Source organism: Furipterus horrens, unplaced genomic scaffold (genome assembly GCF_987537825.1).
Source record: "Furipterus horrens unplaced genomic scaffold, mFurHor1.1.pri manual_scaffold_11, whole genome shotgun sequence".
Lineage (NCBI taxonomy): Eukaryota > Metazoa > Chordata > Mammalia > Chiroptera > Furipteridae > Furipterus > Furipterus horrens.
The window spans coordinates 80,009,198-80,029,144 of record NW_028327181.1 but is presented as its reverse complement, the minus strand read 5'-3'; the positions used below and the strand labels follow the sequence as shown (position 1 = coordinate 80,029,144).

Sequence of the window (19,947 nt, the reverse complement as noted above, 5' to 3'; positions counted from 1 at the left end):
CCCTTCTTCCCTCACTTTGAGCTCTGAAGAAACCTCATTGGCAGCTCCTCGCTCTCTCCTTCCCCCAAGGGGGCCCCAGTGACAGCCCCTGGACCTTGGTGCCAGAGGGGTCCAAGTGGGGACACCATCCTCGGCTGCTCTCTGGCTGACCCTTTCAGGACACAGTGGCAGCAGGACAGTGCCCCCTGCTGGTGTGTGGGAAGAGAGACTTGTGAGGCCCTCCTGTGACGCTGGCCCCAGGAGGGTTGAGGCCTCTTGGCCCTGGCCTGCAGCTGCCAGCTTCGAGATTGCTCACGGCAGCAGCCACAGTTCTTTCTGCTCCTTGTGTGCCCTTTTCCCCAGGGATTCCTGCCCCATCTTTTCCCAAGACCTCGAGTCCTAGCTATTTAGTCTTCTGAGAAGCGTGGACAGTGTTCCAGGGGGGTCAGCTCCCTTAAAACACAGACAAGGAGCAGAGTTGTAGCTTCAGGCTACACATGACAGCATTAGGACGGAAGGAACGAAACGCCGCCAGGGCTCCCCAACCAGGAGCCAGCCACACAAGCAGTTTTCTGAAAAAAATATTTTATTCAAAAACACTTTTCACAAATGAGTGGCCTATGTACAAAGTACAAAAGACTCCCTTTTCTCATCCCCACCTGCCTTCAGAGAGGTTTAAACCTGGAGCTCCCGCTCTCCTGCTGCCAGCTGCCCCTGGCTGCACGCCGATAGCCTCAGAGGGCGGAGCGAGTGAGGTTGGGAGCCAGGCCCTCTCAGACCACAGCCAGTTATGCAACTGTGAGGAGGCCTCTTCCAGGTTCCGCCTCTTCCAGGTTCCACCTCCCAGCAGAGTGGAAGCAGAGATCAGCTTTCACCCCTTACTCCAGATCCCACAGGCATGCAGCAAGAGGCTAATTTGCTGCTCTCTCGCTGCAGTTTTTCTTCTGGGATTGGAGGGGATTGACCTTGCAAGTCCTGGGTTCCCTCTTCACCCACGATGTCCTAGGTCTCTCTTCTCTTCTACCTCTCCGGTAAGAGAGGCAAGGAGAGAAGGCCGGGGCCGAGTGGAGGGGAGGGGACATGAGGTGGGACGTAGCAGACTATGGGCAACAGCATCACGCTGCAGACGGAAGGCCAAGAGGCCCTGAAATTACATACTTAGAGCAGCTTTGACAGGTCCGATTCACATGACCCATTTCTGCTGTGTTAGGGACATGGCCATGACCTAGATAAGCTCTCCGTTCACAAAAAGTCTGGAGTCCATATTCATTAGATAAAGTGTAAAATATTACTCAAAATTGAACCCCAACCTCCCTCCTGAGGGAAGAAGCAATAGACCAACACGTGCACAAGAATGAATGCACATACACATGCGTGTGCACGCGCGCACACATGCACGCACGCGCACACACGCACACACACACACACACACACACACACTTGGGAGGCAAAGCTTCTAAGTTAGGAGTAAAGCTTTGAGACATTACTTGCCTCTTTTCCCCTTCTTGAATAATTGCATTCAAATAGCTGCTGAACAGATAAAGGCCCTGGCAGGAACAGGTGTGCCTGCTCTGAGTACCCGACATGACAGAAGCAGCTCAGTCTCTTCCACAACAGAGACAGGCCCAGGGGGCTCTTGGGATACCTCTATCTGAAGCAAAAGGTGGCAGCCACACACCCAGGACAGCGAGGCAAGGCAGGCACACCTCTCACACAAATACACGCATGCACGCGTACATGTGCTGTCTGCAAAGGCACCAATATGCACAGCAACACTAAAATCACAATTAATATGAAGCCTTCCCATGAGTATTGTTTCCAAAGAGAAGTGTGGGATTCAAACATTCAGGAGAGCGAGCCTCTGGCAGGGGTGAAGAGCCCAGTAGGCGGGGACAGGCGGGGGTCCAGACTGTCCATTGGGCGGCGTAGGAGTTCCTCCACATGCCGGGCTACATCCATGGTCTCATCTAAGTCGAATTCTCCGTCCTGGTCAAGGACCGGGTCAGGACTGGTAGAGAGAAGGGGATGTCAGGGGGAGCTGGCCTGCTTCACAGCCACAGGCTCCCAGGAGCAGTCTCTGGCCTGTTCCCCCTGAAGACTAGAGTCTCATGGGAACAAGACCAGCTCTGGCCAGATCTCTGCACCCCAAGTTGAATTAGTCAGTCACTGGCTCTTGGAGAGGCGTCCCAGGAATTCATTTTCCTCTCCCTGTCCTCATCTGTGAAACGGTGGTTGGGCTGGTGGGCTCTGCCTGCCTGCGGCGCTATTCCATTAAATCCTAGGCACTTCTCACTGAGCACCTACGATGACCTGGGCCTTGTAACCACCTTACTCCAATCCTTCCAGCCACTTACTCCACTTCACAGAGGAGGTACTATGGCTTGACCATGTTCAGAATCTTGCTCGGGGCCACCCGGCTAGTGGGTGGAGTCAGAATGGAAATTCCTGTCTCTGTCGCCCCCTCAAGCCTACAGTGGTCCCACCACAACTTGAGCCTCCCAGGCACCTGAACATCCATTCCAGGCCACCCACAGTTCTGAAGAGAATTAATTCTCTACCTTGGGAACTCCAAAGAGGAGCAATTAATACTGTGTTCCACCTGGCCTGGGTTGGGTGGTCTCAGAGCTAGAGGAGCTCTGGACTCCCTGGCCCACCAGCCCTGCTGAGGTCCAGTCTGAGGCCAGCTGCCCAGTCCCCCCCACCCCGCAGGAAGCCCCATAAGAACACAACCTACTTCTGTGGGTACATGTTATAATGCGTCTGGGGGCATACAGTAGGAGAGGGAGCCTGGTCCATGTAGGTGGCACTGCCCCCAGCAGAGTCTGCAGATGTCACAAACCTGTAGGAGGAAGAACAGAGCCTCGGTGGGCTCGAGGCAGCAGCTGACCTGGGGAGGGGCTCAGCGGACATCTTTATGTCTTTTTCAGGTGTAGAAGGACCATGTGCCCACTGGGCCGGGACTCCAGCTGCAGGAGTGGGGCCCTGGGTACTGGCCTGATGGGGGCCAAGCCCAGTTCCCTCCCCAGGGCTGAGCCAGGTTTTAGGGGGAAGTGAATGCTGGGCCTTGAATGGGAGGAGGTGGTGGTGAGGGGTGAGGACAGTGAGGGGAGAACAGAGGCAGCAGGAGACCAGAGCTGGACCCTGGACACTTACTCAGGGACCACTTGCTTGATCTGTGGCTTCACATATCCGTCCACTGCTTTAGCTGCCGAGGGAGGAACGGTGATGAGAACCAAAGTTTCTGGGATCTTTCCAGGGGGTGGAAGCCCACCCCATGGAGTCTCCCTCCTACCCAAGTTGCTGAGGGCCACAGCAAGGATGAGATTTCCCGTGGACCCTGAATGAACACCTGCTGATTAGACCAGCCAGAGTGCTACCCGGATTCTCATCCCTTCTCCAGCTTCCTTGTCTGGCCATTTGCTTTTTCTTCCCACCCCCAACACCTGCCAAGGATACAGAATCAACACCAAGAAGCAAACCCAACCAATGGATTGAGGACAGGTTGAAGAAGAAAAACCTGTCCACTGTGCTTCCTACACTCAACCTGGGGGTGGATGGAGAAGGGAGTTGTGTGTTATCTGTGGGTTTGAATTATCCTGGCTCCTCCCCCAGCACTGCAACCTCTTCTTCCAAGGGTGCAGAAGTGAGAGTCCACTCAGCTTTTCTTTTTGCAGAGAAGAAAGTAGACTCAGAGGTTTCACTTTCTCTCTCCTTATTTGTGAGCCCTGAAATCCTCTCCACACGCTTTGCACCATCCCATGACCAAAGCTCAGGGGGGACTGGCCGCTGCCTAGCCTGAGGGTGTGTCTTGGACTGAGGAGGGTTTGGGGGACCAGGGCAGGACACACCAAGCACCGGAGTGTAGTACTTGGAGAAGACCTCATCCTTGGGCCGGTCGGGAAACACGTAGATGAGATAGCTCAGGTCCCCCAGCCGGTCGGCCAGGGACCGGATGGAGAAATCCCGTGTGGTGAATGGCTTCAGGTTCCACAGGTTGCGGTCAGCTGTGAAAAGGACAAGCTTGTTCCCACAACCCACCACCGCCAGGAGGAGGATCGGGGTTGTGGGGTTTTAGGGCTGGCTTGCGGAGACATCCTGGCTCTTACTAGCCTGCCCTGCAAACCCATCCCTTATGCTCCCTGGCACAGGGCAAGGAAACAGCCACAGGAACATTCTACCTGGCAAACCAGGCGAGTAGATACAACATGGCTGTGTCAGGGTAGAGAAGGGAGAGCAGGGAACTGCTCAAGGATTCCCGCAGTGATTCTGGAGTCTAGGGGGCGATGATTTTGGGCTCTCCAAAATGGAAAATGATAGAAAGGGAACGGGGTTCCCCCCAAACTGAGCTCAGTTCCTATCTTTCCCACAGGGTAACTTCTAAAGATGCAGGCCTGATAGAGAATGGGGAGCAGAAAAATGGGGGTTGGAGTGTGGACAAAATAGGGTACTCACGAGAGTCAAACTTCCAAGCAATGGTGATGCCCCCGATCTCTGAGTCGCTAAAGCGCAGTAAGAAAGTCCCATCGGGCTTGTTGATGAGCAGGTCATGGGCCTGTTGCTTATTCACAAACCCTAAGATAGCCCTGGGGGCACGGAGCATAGAGCATCACTGCTGGGCCAGCAGCCACTGTCCCCTGAGCCCGTGCCCTCCCAAACCCCAAGTCCCCCATCCCTTACCCATCATTCCAATGGGGCTTGTGATGCTTCTTCAGCACCTCCATGACCCCATCAAACCACTGCCAGAAGGTATAGTTCCAGCCCGGCAAGTTCTCCTGAGAACCAGGAAACCACAAGTCAGGGCTGGTGGCCCACAAACCAGTCAGTGCCCTCTTGTCCTCACCCAGCCCCTCTCCCAATTCCTTACCCTACCTGTCCCACACTCTGGCAGCCCATAAACCAACACAGTCTCCAACCCCCACCTATCCTAGGGAACTGGAGGTCAACTCGCCTTTGGCCTCTCAGACACAGAGGTCCAAGACAGTCCCATGGGGTGAGGGTAGGAGGTGCAAAGAATTGTGGGAGCTGGACAAGACCTCCACAGTCATTCCTGCCCAACTCCTTCGTTTCACAGATGGGTAAACTGTGGCACGGAGAAAGGGAGGGACCTGGCAAATTAGGTAACAGGGCTAGGATGTGCAGCCAAGGATCCTGACTCTCGGCTCCGACTTCCTTTTTGTGGTCCTGCATTGACTATTACAACTGCCTGCATTCCTTGGGGTACTAGCCCCCTCTATCTCTCCTGCTTGTAAGAAAGAGTAAGGCGCTGACCTGGGGCAGTAACCTGTCTATGAGGTGGGGGAGGGGTGGCAGGGCACAGGTGGTCCCAGGCAGACAGCTAGCAGCAGGTCCCTCACCCTGTTGAACTGGGACCAGGACACGGACATGCTGCTGTAGTCCTCGAGGTGGCTGCTGCTGCTGTTGAACAGTTTCTGCGCCAGGAACACCAGGTTCTCCTTGGTGAGGCCCCGGTTGCTCTGCACCTCGGCCTTGAATTTCATGTTGAGCGCCTCACACAGCTGCGGCCACAGCACTTTGTCAGGCACAGCAAATGGCACCCTGCCCTGAGAGGGAGAGAAGAAAAGGGGAAAAAAGGAGATTGAGGGAGCAGGAAATATTTACACACTAATATAGACACACAGATAGGCAGTACCTGGGGACAGAGAGGGCTGAGAGAGATCCAGAAAAGGAAACAAACACAAGAGAGAGAAGGGTGGGGGTGCAGGATAGAGACCCAGAACAGGGGAGTGAGGACAAAGATCAGGGGCCCAAACCACCAGCTGAAGGAAGATCAGGGGCCAGATCTCAAAGGCCAAGTTCACAGACCTGGGAGGGACCCTGGGAAATTCTAGGGTCTGGACATGAGGGTCCCCTGGGGCCTCACCGGTTCAGCAAAAGCGTTGTCCCACAGCACGGTGGCAGTAGCATTGTGGTCCTGGCTGCCATGAACAATGACAACCACGGGAAGGGACAGGGTCTAGGGGAGTCAAAAGAATGAGAATTGAGGGCATATGACCACCATCTTGCCCTTGGCTTAGGCAAGACTCCCAACCCTCATTGCTTACCCACTGTCCCAACCACAAGCCCCTCCCAACAAAACCAAAGCAAAAACAAACACAAAAAACACATCTCTCTTCTTGGCCCATTGCCTAAGTTCTGCGGGCTGGTGCCAGATTATAATACAACCTCACAAACAGGCACCGGCGGGGTGAAAGTAGGTTTTCTGATAGCATCACGGGGTAACTTGTCCAAGACTGTGTAAGGGAAGACTCAGAGCTCTCTGGCTTTCCTGAACCAGACAGGTGGCCTCAGGCAGGTCCCTTCGCTTTTCTGGGTAACCTGTCGGGGGTGGGAGTGTGGGACCTCACCTTCACCTGGAACACAAGCTCATTGCTGCCTACACTGAATTGAGACTCAAACAGGACTGTGAACTTCTCCTCCGTCACAGACTCTGCGCCTCGCCGGTCAGCACGCTTAATCCTCTTTAGCGACTGTAGGGTAGGGTGAGGGGGGGACAGGGAGACAAGAGCTGGTTACAAGGACTGAGCTCGGGGCAGACCTTCCCTCTGAGAGCCAGGCCCTGTCCTCACCATGTTTCTGAAGTGGGCGCTGAGGGTGCCCGTGGCTTGGTGATACTCCATCACACAGCAGTTGTTCAAGATCTCTCCACTGCACTCGCTGCGGAAGAGAGGGGAGCCCCATCTCCACACAGGCCCTGGGCCAGGAACTTGGTCCTGTCTGCTGACCGGGGCCCGCAGCCTCTGCCCCAGTCCCTAACAACATCCCTCGGTGTGGCTCTGGCCTTACTTTCACATCAATCTGAGAATACCCAAGCCAAGTCCTCAAGGGTGGGGTCTGGGTCTCTATCATTAGATTAAAAACAACCTGGGCATCAAGATACATGTGAAAGTCTTCAGGAGCCTCCAGCAGCTCTAGTGCACTTAAAATAAAAATCATGACCACAGCCTACAAGGATTCACCCACTGCCTACCCGCCCTGGCCTCACTGGGTTCCCCGCTCCTCAACCAGGACAAGTAAGCCACGCTGCCTTGTCTGCTGAACATGTGGGCTTGGTGCCAACCTCAGGACTTTTGCACCCATTGTTTCTGTTGCCCCAAACAGTCTTGACTATCTCATTCAGGTCTCAACTCAAATAGCTTCTCAGAAAGGCCTTCTTCAACCACCTATGTGGTGATGAAACGTCTATCCAGATGCTGCGATATCTGTTTGATTCTCTCTCTACAGTTTACCACTTTTGACACTGCCTTATTTTCAAAAGTATATAGGACTGTTTCCCTCCCCAGCTAAAACATTAAGGTCTGAGAAAGTGAGGACCTCTTTGCCTTCTTCATCATGACATCCCCAGGTCACATGGTAGCACTCAGTACACATGACCAAGTCTCTCACTTCACACATTCACCCCCTTATTCATTCATTCTCTGTCCCCTTTCCAGGTGGCCTGCCCTGACCCCAGGACCCCAGCCCTGGGTTCTCTATCCACACATGCACGTTCAGGACAAGGCAAGTCCTCAATGCCGGGAAGCCTTCTCTCTCTGTGCTCTTTCACTGGCAACCTGCCATTCATCCTGCAGCCTGAAACTGTCCTTCTGCTCCACCCATATCATGACCCACGTCCACAGTGCCCTACATGTCTCCCTTGTCCCACACCAGCAATCATGTCTCCTGTCTGCTGCCTGTTCTGCTAGTCAAGAGATTGCACAGGACAGGGCCAAGTTCAGTTTGGATTACACTGTGTCCCAGTACTTAGCACAAATCATACAACACCCCAGCAGTGCAATCCTTGTTGACCTATAATGACCTGGGAACAGCAGAACAGACAGAATGAACTGGCGAGATACTAGACCACATCTGCAATGCCAGGACAGAAGACTGCAAGGAAGGAGACCATGCGATCCCTTACTAGAACTCCAAGTGTAGGACAGAGATGGGCCCCCAGACTGAGCTCAGAGCTTAGAGAGAGGGGCAGGCATGAGAAAGGACACACGTACTTGCGCGTGTTCTCGTTCTTGAGCAGCGACTTGGCCTGCTGCTCACTGATGATGGTGGCCTTCACCTGCGGGGGGTTCATGTGCACGTTCAGCTTCCCACCCACTAGCAGCCGCACTGTGGCCGCAAACTTGGTCTGGGTCTTCAGGACCTGAGGGGGCTGCTTCTCAATGATGAACGTGCTGCAGGGATACAAGTGATGAGACGCTGCCGCAGGGGACGGGGCTCTGGTCCCTCCACGTGGGCAGGATGCCTCGCACACGCTTAGCAGGCAAAGGAAGCACATGTGGCAGAGACCCTGTCCCCAGGGAGGCCCCTGAGAGTTGGGGGGATGGTGGGAGGGGAGGCAGTGGAATGAACCTGGCAGCTGGCACAGGCCGCAGGAAACAAGGGCAGCCCCTGTGGCATTCACAAGAGAAACTGGGGAAGGTCTACAGCAAGCAGTCATAGCAACCGGGGACAGGGGAGACAGGGCGTGAAGTGGAGGGGACAAGGATTCAAGCAAGAGCCTGCCACCTGCAGAAGCGCCCCATGCCTCCCCAGTGCCAACCACAGGCGGGGCTGGGCGAGTCGAGGGGCAGCAGTCACCTGGTCACCAGGGCTGAGATGATGTCAGTGATGGTGGCGTTGACCTCAGCCAGCATGTCCTCCACTGGGCCGGGGATGGGCAGCTGCTGGCAGAGGTGCTCAGCTCTGCGGATCTGCTGCCGGTTCTGCCAGATGATCTCAGCTAACTTCTCACACCTGCCCACGGCCCGAGGCCAAAGGGAAGGACAATGGCTTCACCCTCTCCCCCATGACAGAAGTGGAAAGGCTCCAGGCCTGGGTGAGCGCCCCAAGCCCCCAGCTGCACCCCTACCCAGGAAGGCTCGACACCTTAGCCGCCACCCTGTGCACCGAGCAGAGCAGAGATGCCCTGCCTTCCAGAAACGCAGACACGCAGAGGCGCAACCGAGTTAGACCCAACCAGCCCGAGCATCATTCCGCACAACCGGCCCCGCTCCACTCCTCCAAACACTGACTCCCCTCCCAGGGAGGGGGCAAGACTGGGGGTGGGGGGCACCAAGGCCTGTGTTAGGAACCAAAACCCCTGGTGAAACAAGACCTGCCACAGGACCGAGAGAGCTGCCTGCACATGGAGACACCAGGGCAGACCAAGCAGCTGGAAGCTCCGTCCTGAGCCCCTGCCGACCCCACTCTGCTGGTGCCCTGCCTGCGACCCCACACCCATTACCAGGACTGCAGCACGTCCAGGCTGCCCTCAGGGGGCCCCCCGTTCCCGGCCAGCTGCTGCCGCCGCTTCCACTGGATCAGTTCGTCGTCCAGAATGATGGTCTGCTGCTTCCGCAGCAGCTGCAGGGTCTTCTGGTGCTTCTCGGCCAGCTCCTGAGAGGGGACAGCAGGCCCTTCTGGGCTCCTGGAGGACAACCCTGCAGGGCCTCACGCAGGAGGCGGTGCCACCCCTCTCCCTGGCCTGCGCTGCCTCACAGGCCCCCACGGGCCTCCTGCTCCCCAGGATCCCACTCTCTTCCTGGCTCTATCCCTCTCTCAGGCCCCCCCGACAGCTCAGGATGTGGACCCCATGCCTGGAGGAGAGGGACGAGGACCCCACTCACTCACCACACGGTATTGCTGCAGCGTCTGGGCTTCTCGCTGCAGCCAGGCCTCCAGGGACACCTGCTTCTGCTGTAGGGCTGTCTCCCGGCTCAGACGCTCCTGGGGGTTCAGCTGGGCCAGCTGGGCAAACTGAGCTAGAGGAGGGGACAGGACACCCACGACCGTGATCTCCAGCTTCCAGCACGCAAGACCCTCAAGGGGACATGTCTGACCAATGGCAAGTCAGGGTTCTGGTGGCCAAGGGCATCGGAGATGAGCCAGCTCCTCTCCCTGGCCCCCAGCTTTGAGCTCCTGGAGACAGAAACCTGGGGGTACAGCCGAGGTGGATCCCACCAGCCTGGCCCACACAGCTGGGTGCCCAGCCTTCCTCACGCCACACTGGGGTTCAGCTTGGTGCCACACTGCCTAGTTTGAAGTCGGCTCTGGCCATTTACTACCTGGGGAGACTTGGGCAAATCACTTCTCTGTCCTGTGCCTTGGTCTCCCCGTGTGCAAAACAGGAGACTCTAGCTCCCGGCCTCAGGGGTTGCTGCAGGGATTACAAAGTGATGCTACAGAAAATGCTCACGAGGCTGCCTGGCCCGTGGCAGCTCTCTGCGACAGTTAGTCCTTGCTGGTTAGGGGTTGCAGGACAGGATTACAGGGTGACAGACACAGGCATCTCTCAGCCCCGACCTCACGTGCAAGAGCCTCACCAGGGAAGGCCCTGCTCCACGGCTCTGCCGCCTCCCCTCCGGAGCACAGGAGCCTGTCCTCGGGGAGGAAGGAATTTCTCCATGTGCTGAAGGTGCCTAACAAGTTTGTCCAGGTTGGGTCCCTGTGAGCTCAGCTGACCAACAGGAAGAAAAAAGAGAAGAAAGAAAAGAAAGGAGACAGAGAGAAAAACTCACACACACACACACACAGTCAGAGGGAGAATGAATCCAGGGCCCACACAAACCCATCAAGATTGCCCCAGGAGCTGGAGGCAGCTCTCTTCATGCTGGCTTTAGGAAGCTCCTCAATGGCAGGAATGGGGGCTCAGTGAGGCCTAATTACCCTCATGTAAAAAATCAGTTATGAGCCCTGACCTGTGAGATTCAGTAGGTTGGCCATCGCCCTGCAAACCGTAAGGTCACTGGCTCGATTCCCTATCAGGGCACATGCCTGGGTTGGGGGCCAAGTCCCCTCTTGGGGACATGGGAGAGGCTACCCATCAATGTTTCTCTCCCCTCTATCTCCCTCCCTCCCTTCCTCTCTCTCTAAAAGTAAATGAAACCTTTCAATAATAAGTTATGAAATGCTTAAGACATAAGGTAGAAAGAATGATACAAAAAAACACCTGTGAATCCATAACCCAGCTTGAGAAATCAAACATTTCACAGTTAAAGCCACCTGGGCACACTCTCCAGCCTGCAAACCCAAACCTCCCCACCACAAAGGGAACCATTATCCTAAAAACTGGGATAACTATTTCCTCCCATAGCCTTTTTGAACACCCCAGTGTTCTTACTCGGGCTGGGTCAAGATGTGAGCCCAGCATGGAGCAGTCATTTTCCTCGCAGACCTCTGAGGGGCACGTGTCACTGACCCAGGCCCTGCCCCACGGCTGCACAAGCTGGGACAGGCTGAGACGACTCTAGACAGCCAGCAAGAGCACAGGACAGGACTAGAGGAGAACTGAGAAATATGGCTCCAATCTCCCTGCGGGGGGCCTGAGCAGGAGGAGCACTGTCCCGCAGGGAGCACAGCAGGGTAGCCTGATGGCCACCTCAGAAGTCCTGCTACCCACAGGGAGGTGGCAGGGTCCCCAGTACCTGTATCCAGCCTCCCTATGCAAGTGACCCAGTTAGGTTTCCCCCGGCAAGCTGCAGAAACTTCTGGGAAGGACGCCAGGATATATGGGGCAATTGTCTGCTTCACTGGAGGGAGCTGAGCCTTCCCTCGTACAAACAGATCAATAGTCTGTGTTTCTGATGGTGAAATCGATAGATGAGACTGAATGACATCGCACGATGGGTACAAACCCAAACTGGAATCCAAACTCAAGTGCATCAATAGGAAACAGAAAACCCAAGAACAGGATCATAAGGACTGTCCACCAGTCCAAGGCCTTGGGAAGAACTAATAGCGTGAATCTCCTGTTCCTTAATCTAGGAAGTGGGATGTCCTCTGGGGCCAGTCTGGATGGAATCAGACGGGAGGAAGACGTGATGGAATCATCTGGCCAACATTTACTCACCACCCACTGTGATTGAGGCCACATGTGGCCTTGGGGCACAGAAAACACTGATGGGGCAGGGTTAGGAGGAAAGCTCAAAGTAGCAAATTAAAAGAGACTCCTAAAAAAAATAAATTAAATATTAAAAAAGCAGAAAGAAACAAATCTGATATGGGACAAAATAAAAATAAATACTGAAGTATAGACCTCAATACCACTGCATTAAATATTACACTAAATATTAATGGACTGAATACCTGAATTAAAAGCAAAGATTGTCAGAATGAGTATGAAAATAAGACAACTACATGCTGTCTACATTTTAAACTAAGCATGGATACAGGTGTGCTGAGCCAATGTAGAACAAGAAGGCTAGAGAAGTTATATTAATATCTGACAAAGCAGACTTCAAGACAAAGAATATTACCAGAGTTCAGGAAATATATTTCATAATTATTAAAGCATCAGTCAATCAGAAAAACAATTATCACAAATGTATATGAATCTACCAACAAAGCTTCAAAATGCATAAAGGAACTATTTGCAGAAACACTTGGGGAAGTACACAAGTCCACAATATAACAGGAGATTTTGATGTCTCTTTTTCAGCATCTGAAAGAACCATCGGGCCAAAAATAAATAAGTAAATAAAGACAGAGACCAGAGGTTCTCCAACTGTGGACCAGTGGTGCCTAGAGGGCTCCCAAGATACTCATGGGAGGGCCACAAAGTCAAAGTGTTTTCAAAAGTCCCAAGACTTTGCCTTTTCCTTTTTCAGTCTCTCATAATTATACACTGGAATCTTCTATAGACTGTAAGACATGTGATAATACAACAACTTATAGCAAGATCGGGCTGCCTCCTACTCACCCTAACACTAAAGAGATTTGTAAAAATGTAAGGCAGTGCCACTGTACTCACAAATTTTGTTTTGGCAAATACAGATGTTGCTAGTTTTTCATTTTTACCTTTTTTGGTAAAACTTTATTATGTTAACACAAATAAATATGTAAATATTTATAATAAGTTTTATAGCACATGTAAGTATGTTATACATAATTATGGTCATAGTATATACATCATGCATAATGTATAATCTACAAATATTTGGAACATATATTTAAATATATTAGCCCTATTTTAAATATATATTTAAAAATAAGTATTATTGTTATATTTGTTAGCATCATTGAATTTATTATTGCTGTCTTTTTTAAACACTTTAAGATTTCATTTAGTTACTTTTTAAGAGAGAGGGGAAGAGAGGGAAAAAGAGAGGTAGGGAAACATCAATGTGCGAGAGATGTATCCATCAGTTGCCTCTTGCATGCCACCAGCTGGGGACCTGGCCTACAACCCAGGCATGTGCCCTGACTAGGAATTGAACCAGCGACCTTTCGGTTCACAGGCCGGCAGTCAAACCACCAAGCCACACCAGCCAGGGCTATTGCTTTTTAATGAAATATTATAAAAATACATTCTTTTCAAGTTCACCAGATACACTCACCAAGATTGAACATATGCTGGGCCACAAAGCAAGTCTCAATACATTTAAAAGAACTGAGATCATACAGAGCATGTTCTCTGACAACAATGAAATTCAATAATGAAATGAAAAAATCAATAATGATGACAGTTAGAAAAAAACAAATATTTGGAAATTAACAATATGCTTCTAAATGCATGGTTAAAAGTGTGAGAAGAGAAATTAGAAAATACTTCAAATTGAATGAAAATGAATATACAGCATATCCAAATCGTGAGATGCAGCTAAAACATTGCTTAGTGGGATCCTTATGGCTCTGAACATATATATCAGAAAAGAAGAAAGGTCTAAAATCAGTGACCTAAGATTCTACTCGAAGCAAGAGAGAGCAAAGAAAAAGGCAGCTGGGCACATCCTGTTCTCACTGGGCTGGGTTGGTAAAGCCCTGGGGTCAGTCTGAAGTGGGAGGAAGACGGGCCATGTTTCTAGACTCCTCAGACTGTGCCCAGGGTCATTCCCTTCAGTTGGTTTTTCTTTCCCCTCACCCTTACCATGGCAGTCATGGCAGACTACGACCTAGGAGACAGGAGAATTTCCACTGTCACCTCCTCCTCCCAGCTCCAGCTCCTGGAAGGGAGGCTAAGGCAAGCGCATTCCAGGAGTTCCACCTCTCCCCCCCCAGGTCAGCCTCAGGCCTCCCAACCTCAGTTCCCTCTTTGATGGGGGACACTTTGCCCATATTCATTCATTTATTCACTCACTAAAATATTCACTTGAAAACCTACAATCAGGGAGAGAATATTGGTTAAAGAAATACTGGGATTTGATGACACATCTCTGCAACTTACAAGCAACCCAGGCCAAGTCACTTGTTCTCTGGAACCTCAGTGTCACCATTTGCAAAATACAGATAATACAACTGTGTACATCCTGGAACTGGTGGACAGGTTGAATTGAATCATGCGTGCAAAGGATGATGGCCAGGCGTCAGGGAAGATTCCCTGGGAACACACATCGACCAAGTCCCAACCCTGCAGGAGCTCACAAGGTGGCCCCCACTCCCATCCCCAGGACACACACCGCCCGCGCCGCAGCAGCCTCACCCTGGATCCTCAGACTCTCTTGATACTGGATGATGAAAAACTCTTGGGCCTGCTGCAGCTTCTTCAGCTCATTCTCAGTGTCCTGAGTGACCAGTCTCAGCTCCTCAAATGTCTGGTTGATCTGAAGGTGTTTCTGGGACATGGCGTCAACCAGGCTCCCAGCAGGGGAGGTACCCTGGAGACACATCAGAAGTGCACAGCAGTGAGCTGGGCAGCCAGGAGGATGAAAACCTCAGGCCCGGGCAACGTCAATACTGCAGGCCCCAAACTCCTAATCTACAGTAAGAAGGAAGACCTATTTGACTCAAAGGAGAGTCATGGTCACAACTGGGGTGGAGACGGCAAGGGAGGAGGGGAAAGAAACGTGGGAGCTGACAGACTATGGCATCGTCATAGGCACCGCAGAAACTTCTATTGCTGTTGGCCTCCACAGAGCATCCCAAACACGGTCCATCTAAATTCTCCTGGAAGAGACTAGAACTCAACACATCCCAGGAGTGACCTGGGTTTTCTTGCTAATGATGATGATCTCATTCCGCATTCTTTCACTGACCCAACGCCACAGCTGTGCAGGGTGCTGGGGACAGAGTGGGGAACAAGGCTAGGTGAACACACAGCATCTCCGTCCTCTCTCAAGACCTGCTTGTGACTGAGGGAAGAGGGAGTAAGGTGAAGCTCTCCGGGTGGTGTCCTGAAGACCCCAAAGTGAAGTTATGAGTTCCAGGGGAGGCTCAATCAGGGCTTGTGGATCCAGACCTGTCAGGGACCTGGTCTGATCTTGTTCCCAGCCAAGCCCTCAGGGCCTTTCCCATGGACTCTTCCCAGAATGAATTCCAAACTCCTCCCCGCAGCCCCCACTGCGCTCGCTGGGGGCCTCCACCTGCCTCCGCCCCAGCTTCACTGCTGCCCAGGCCCCAGTTCCTCTGTTCCTTCAACACACAGCACAGTCCTGCCTCAGGGCCTTTGCAGCTGTTGGTCCATCCCTCTGGAACATTCTGGCACCAAGTCTTCCCGGTGCTGGAACTTCAACTGGCACCTCTTCGGAGTGGCCTTCCCTGAAGGCCCAACTTAAAACAGCAACGCCCTTATCTGAGAGTGTCCAGTTCTTGCGTTTACCTCTTTCTCATCTGCTTCCCTGCACGAGGACCTGAGCCTTCTAGGCGCTAGGACCTCGCCTGTCTTGTGGCCCCAAAATCCCCCAGGCCTAGGACATCAGAGGCTGGGGGAAGGAATGATCCCCACCCCCCACCCTCCGACCATGACAACACCTCACCATGGACACCTGTTTCTTAACTGGAGCCAAATTCCTTTGTACAGTTACAAACAGCTCTGTGTCACACAACCCGTCAGGGACACAAGGGTGGCCCTTTGTGACCTGCCTTCTGCTTCCTCTCTGGCTGTATCTATCGGAGCTCGCCACTTGGCTCCCTTCTCTCCTGGTGCACTGACTACGTGCAAGTCTTCAAAGGTGCTGAGATGGCTCCTGCCTTCCTGCCCTCACATAACTGCTGCCCCTTTTGACTAAGATCTCCTGCCTCCTGCCTTCCCCACTATAGTGCAGACCTCCCCTTCTTCAGAACAGCACCCCCGCCTGCCAGCCTGTCCCAATCTGAGCAGGGTACCTTTCCCACTATGTCCCCTTAGCACTCAGCTCTCCGCTAGAGAACCTATCATCACTCAAATTCTTTTCGGGTGGGGACCAGGTCTTTGTGTGTTTTCCAGTCTTAGCCCAGGGTCAGACACACCGCAGCGACTCTATAAATGGTTACTGAATGAACTGCCAAACTCTCAATCAGTGTTCCCAGCAACAAATAAGTAATGATTAGGACTCGTGCTCCAGGCACTGTGCTGAGGTCTTTACCTGTGTGATGTCATTTTATAAAATTCGTTTTGCTTTTTCGCAGACAGGATGAGGTGTGTACCACTGTCCATGCCTTTGTGGTTCCAGACCCTGTCCCGCCTCTCTGGACCTCACTTCTCTGAGCTTGCCTGTGTTTGTTTTTCACTCCACTTCTCCTCACAGACCGCACCAGACAGTATTTCTTATTTGGCCCCAACCTCATTTATTGAATGACAATCCTTTCCCACGGTGACCTGCAATGTCACCTGGGACTTAGGTGTGTTTGTGACTATGTGTGTTTAGGACTTCCTATTCTGTTTCATTGGTCTGTTTGTCTATCCCTGGCCCACACGGTATCTCATTTAATTTTCACAATAATCCTGCAGGGTAGGTACTATTACCATCCCTACTTATAACTGAAAGAACACAGGCTCAGAGAAGTTAAGTAACGTGCTCAAGTTACGTAGTTAGTAAGTGGTAGAGCCTGGGACTGAAGCCAGGGGGTCACTCTATACCTGCAAATAATACTGCCCCTCACACTGGGTCACGTCTCTCATTTCTTTGGTGCTTTCTCACACCAGCTTCTATAAATCACAGTGGTGTCTGGAGAGAAGGGACTTCCCAACTCCTCTCTCCATACCCATGGGACACTCACATTGTTGGCTTCTCGGACCAGCCTCTGCTCATTGTACAGAATGTGCCGGATGCAGCGGACCAGATCCATGGGGCAGCGGTCGTACGTGTTCTGAAAGAATCCGAGAGCAGCTCCCAGAGGCCATCCTCTGTGCCCCCCTGCCGGTCGCAGTGCTGTGCCCGCACCGCCCTCTCCTCCAGCCCTTGCCTCCGCTCTCCCTGGCCGCCGTGGGGACTCTCACCAGACACCTCTGGCTCTCCCTGACTTGATTTCCCCTCCCAGATCTTCATTCGGTTTGCAGTGCATTAGAAACCCACAGTTTACAAAGCACTTCCAATCGACCATCTCCTGTGACGTGGAAATCCTATGACGTGGTGGAAGCGATGACCCCACCCCCACCCCCTGTTTCAAAGATGAGAAAGCTGACGCTCAGAGAGGCCAAGTGCTCATCCAGAGACAGACAGTGAGTGAGCAGATGACTCAGGACTCTGAGCACCTAATGCCAGGGCCAAGGTACTTTCCCCTCTATTCTGGGTTCCTATTCTGCTTCCCTCTTCACCCCAGGTTTCTCCTGTCTCCCCCCTTTCTGGGATGGACTTTTTATTTCCCTCGCACCTGCTGCTTCTATTGAAGAATGGTTCTCTAAGAAACACTAGTGAGTTCAATAAATGCTCGACTGTGGTCATCTCCCACACCCCTTTCCTGCTTCTACAAAAACCTCTCTCTCCCCTGTACTCCACCCTCCACCCCCATGGCAAGAAGAAGCTACATCTTACATCCAAACCCCAATTCAAGGCCCTTTTATCCAGTTCCTGCCTCCAAGGCAACTCTGCCCCTCTCCTGCCCCACTTCAAGAGCTCTCCCACCTTTGAAGGAGCCCCAAGAGGGACGTCTGGTTGCCTCACTCACTCCCTCATTTCTAGAACCTGTCAGTCTTCCTCCACTCGGTCTCCCTCCATCCCTTCCACTTGACCAGTCCAGAAGGCCGTTCCAGCCATCCCCTTCTCTTGGGAACAAACCTATCCCCCACTAGCTTTGTAATATGCTAAAGGAATCCAACGGGTCTGATTTAGAAAGAGGGGGTGGGGGAAATCGAAGCACTGAAAGTTGCCCATAAGCTCAGGGTCACACGGTGAGTCAGTGGCCAGGCCAGGAAAAACCCAGGGGTTCTGCTGCTGGAAAGAGAAGGCGGCCGCTGCTCCCCTGCAGATGACCCAGACCTCACACCCACCTGGAGCTGCGTGGCATAGTGCCCCAGCTTGATCTTCAGTAAGAAGCCATCTTCCCCCACTTGGTGCTCGGCCTTCTTCTGCAGCTCCTGCACCAGGCCCTCCAGGAGCTGAGTGGCCTGGGCTTGGTCCTGGGGATTTTCTGGATCAATGGCATCCCTGGGGCAGGACAGGGGAGAAGCCTGCTGTGGTACCTCCTTGGCCAGGAAGTCAGGCACCAGGAGGGACGTGGAAATCCCAAGGCTCCAGGCTAAGGGCACTCCAGAGCCCACAAGACTTGTTCCTGGCAACTCCCCAGGCATCAGAGTCTAGAAACATCCCCTCTCCCTTTCCCTGTTCCCCTTTCCCAAGAATATAGCTCCTTCTTCACAGAAAGGAACAAACAGGGCCAGAATCACACCAAACCACACAAGAAGAGACCTAAAGGCCAGGGGCTGGCTGGCAGAGACCCGCAGAGAAAGACAGGGACACCTACCACGGCTGGCTTTCGATCCACTGCGCCAAGTAGTGCCGGACCTCGATGGGGAAGTGCTGCCCGTACAGCCCCTGCATCTGGCGCAGTGCATCGCCCTGCAGCTGCTGGGCCTGGATCCAGACCGCCATGTCCGTTCACCTAGGGCGAGCAGAGGGCTGAGGAGGCGCCTCCGCAGCCGAGGCGAGCGCTGGGCCTGTCCCTGGCCCTACCGTGCCCACCCATGCCTGGACCGCGGTCAGGCCAGGCCCCTCCCCTCCCACAGACACGCTTTCCTGTGCGGGAAGAAAGATGGTGAGGAGGGGAAGGCGCACCCTGCCTCCAACAAGGAACCCGCTGAGGTTGGGGAGGGGCTCTCGAAAGTCAGGTGCCCTCCTCCTCTTCCTCTCCCCTCGCCCCATCGGGGCTTCCCCAGCGGGGGGACAGCTAAAAACTGAAAGAGAAACTTGACGGCGGAGGCCCACGGCCCTCTGCGGAGGGTTGCAAGAATCCCCCTACCCTGCCTCGAACCCTGAGTACCAACTTCTGGGAAGGGAGGATATTCCAGTCCGAAGTTACGCCGCCGACAGCGTCCACTGGACGGCTGCTCTCTGCGGGCACGTGGCTAGTGTTGTTAAAAGAGGGCTGGGGAGACGGGCTGTCTTTCGGGAGCGCCCAGCAGCTGTGCCCCATGGGCTCCCACTGTCCAGCCCGACAGCGCCCCCTGCCCGCTGCGGCCGAGGACGGCGCCCATCAGCGGCGCCTTCCTTCCATCGCGTCCCTCGTCCCTCGTCCCTCGTCCGCGCTGAGCCTCAACTCCCTCTTGGTCGCGGGGACCCTTCCCTGCACCCCGCCCGGCCGTCGGGTTTTGGGTCCCGAGGCGCGGGGCCGGGACTGGAGTCGAGTGTCCCCCCTCTCCGCGCGCGCCGCCCGGGACGCGCTGCCCGGCCACCCACCTGGTGGCACCGAGCCGTCCGGCGGCGGGGCCGGCTCTGCGCCCGTGGCTCTCGCTCCGGGCCCGGGCTCCTGGCGGCTGCGGCGGCGGCTGTTACTACAGGAAGGAGCAGAGAGCAGCGATTTCCTCCTCAAAGGTCAGCTGCCTCCGATAGGCCATACACAGCGCGCGAGCTCTCGCCAACACCCCTCCCAGCTTCTGTCGCTCCCTCCCCGCCTCCGCCCTCGGTCGCTAGCTCCCCAGCGAGTGCGCAGCGGCGGCCTCGGCCCGGGCCCCGTGCGGTGAGGCTGGGCGGCGCCGGGCGTGGGGACTGCCCCGACGGCGGGGTCCCCCGGGAGTCCCAGCCGGCCCTCTCCTGCGGCCACGGCCCGTGGCGAGCAAGAGGCCCAGGGGTGGTGGGGAAAGGGGGAGAGAGGACCGGGAAATCCCGGGCTCTGGAAATCCCAAAA

At 54.0% G+C, this 19,947-nt stretch overlaps 1 protein-coding gene across 1 annotated transcript; it reads right to left on the bottom strand.

Moving 5' to 3' along the window:
• Nucleotides 1-1,404: 1,404 nt before the first annotated feature.
• On the bottom strand, nt 1,405-19,617 carry LOC149998492 (signal transducer and activator of transcription 5A). Its single transcript, XM_090290861.1, has 19 exons — nt 19,500-19,617; nt 18,568-18,705; nt 18,095-18,251; nt 16,885-16,974; nt 14,390-14,564; nt 9,604-9,734; nt 9,218-9,369; nt 8,572-8,727; nt 7,986-8,165; nt 6,567-6,654; nt 6,345-6,467; nt 5,861-5,953; nt 5,334-5,540; nt 4,657-4,751; nt 4,432-4,562; nt 3,828-3,983; nt 3,133-3,184; nt 2,714-2,818; nt 1,405-1,987 (listed from the first exon to the last, which is right to left on the bottom strand). Exons 2-19 carry the CDS (start codon nt 18,693-18,695, stop codon nt 1,825-1,827), a joined length of 2,382 nt encoding a protein of 793 aa, XP_090146987.1. The 5' UTR covers nt 18,696-18,705; nt 19,500-19,617; the 3' UTR covers nt 1,405-1,824.
• Between the last annotated feature and the right edge of the window lie 330 nt (nt 19,618-19,947).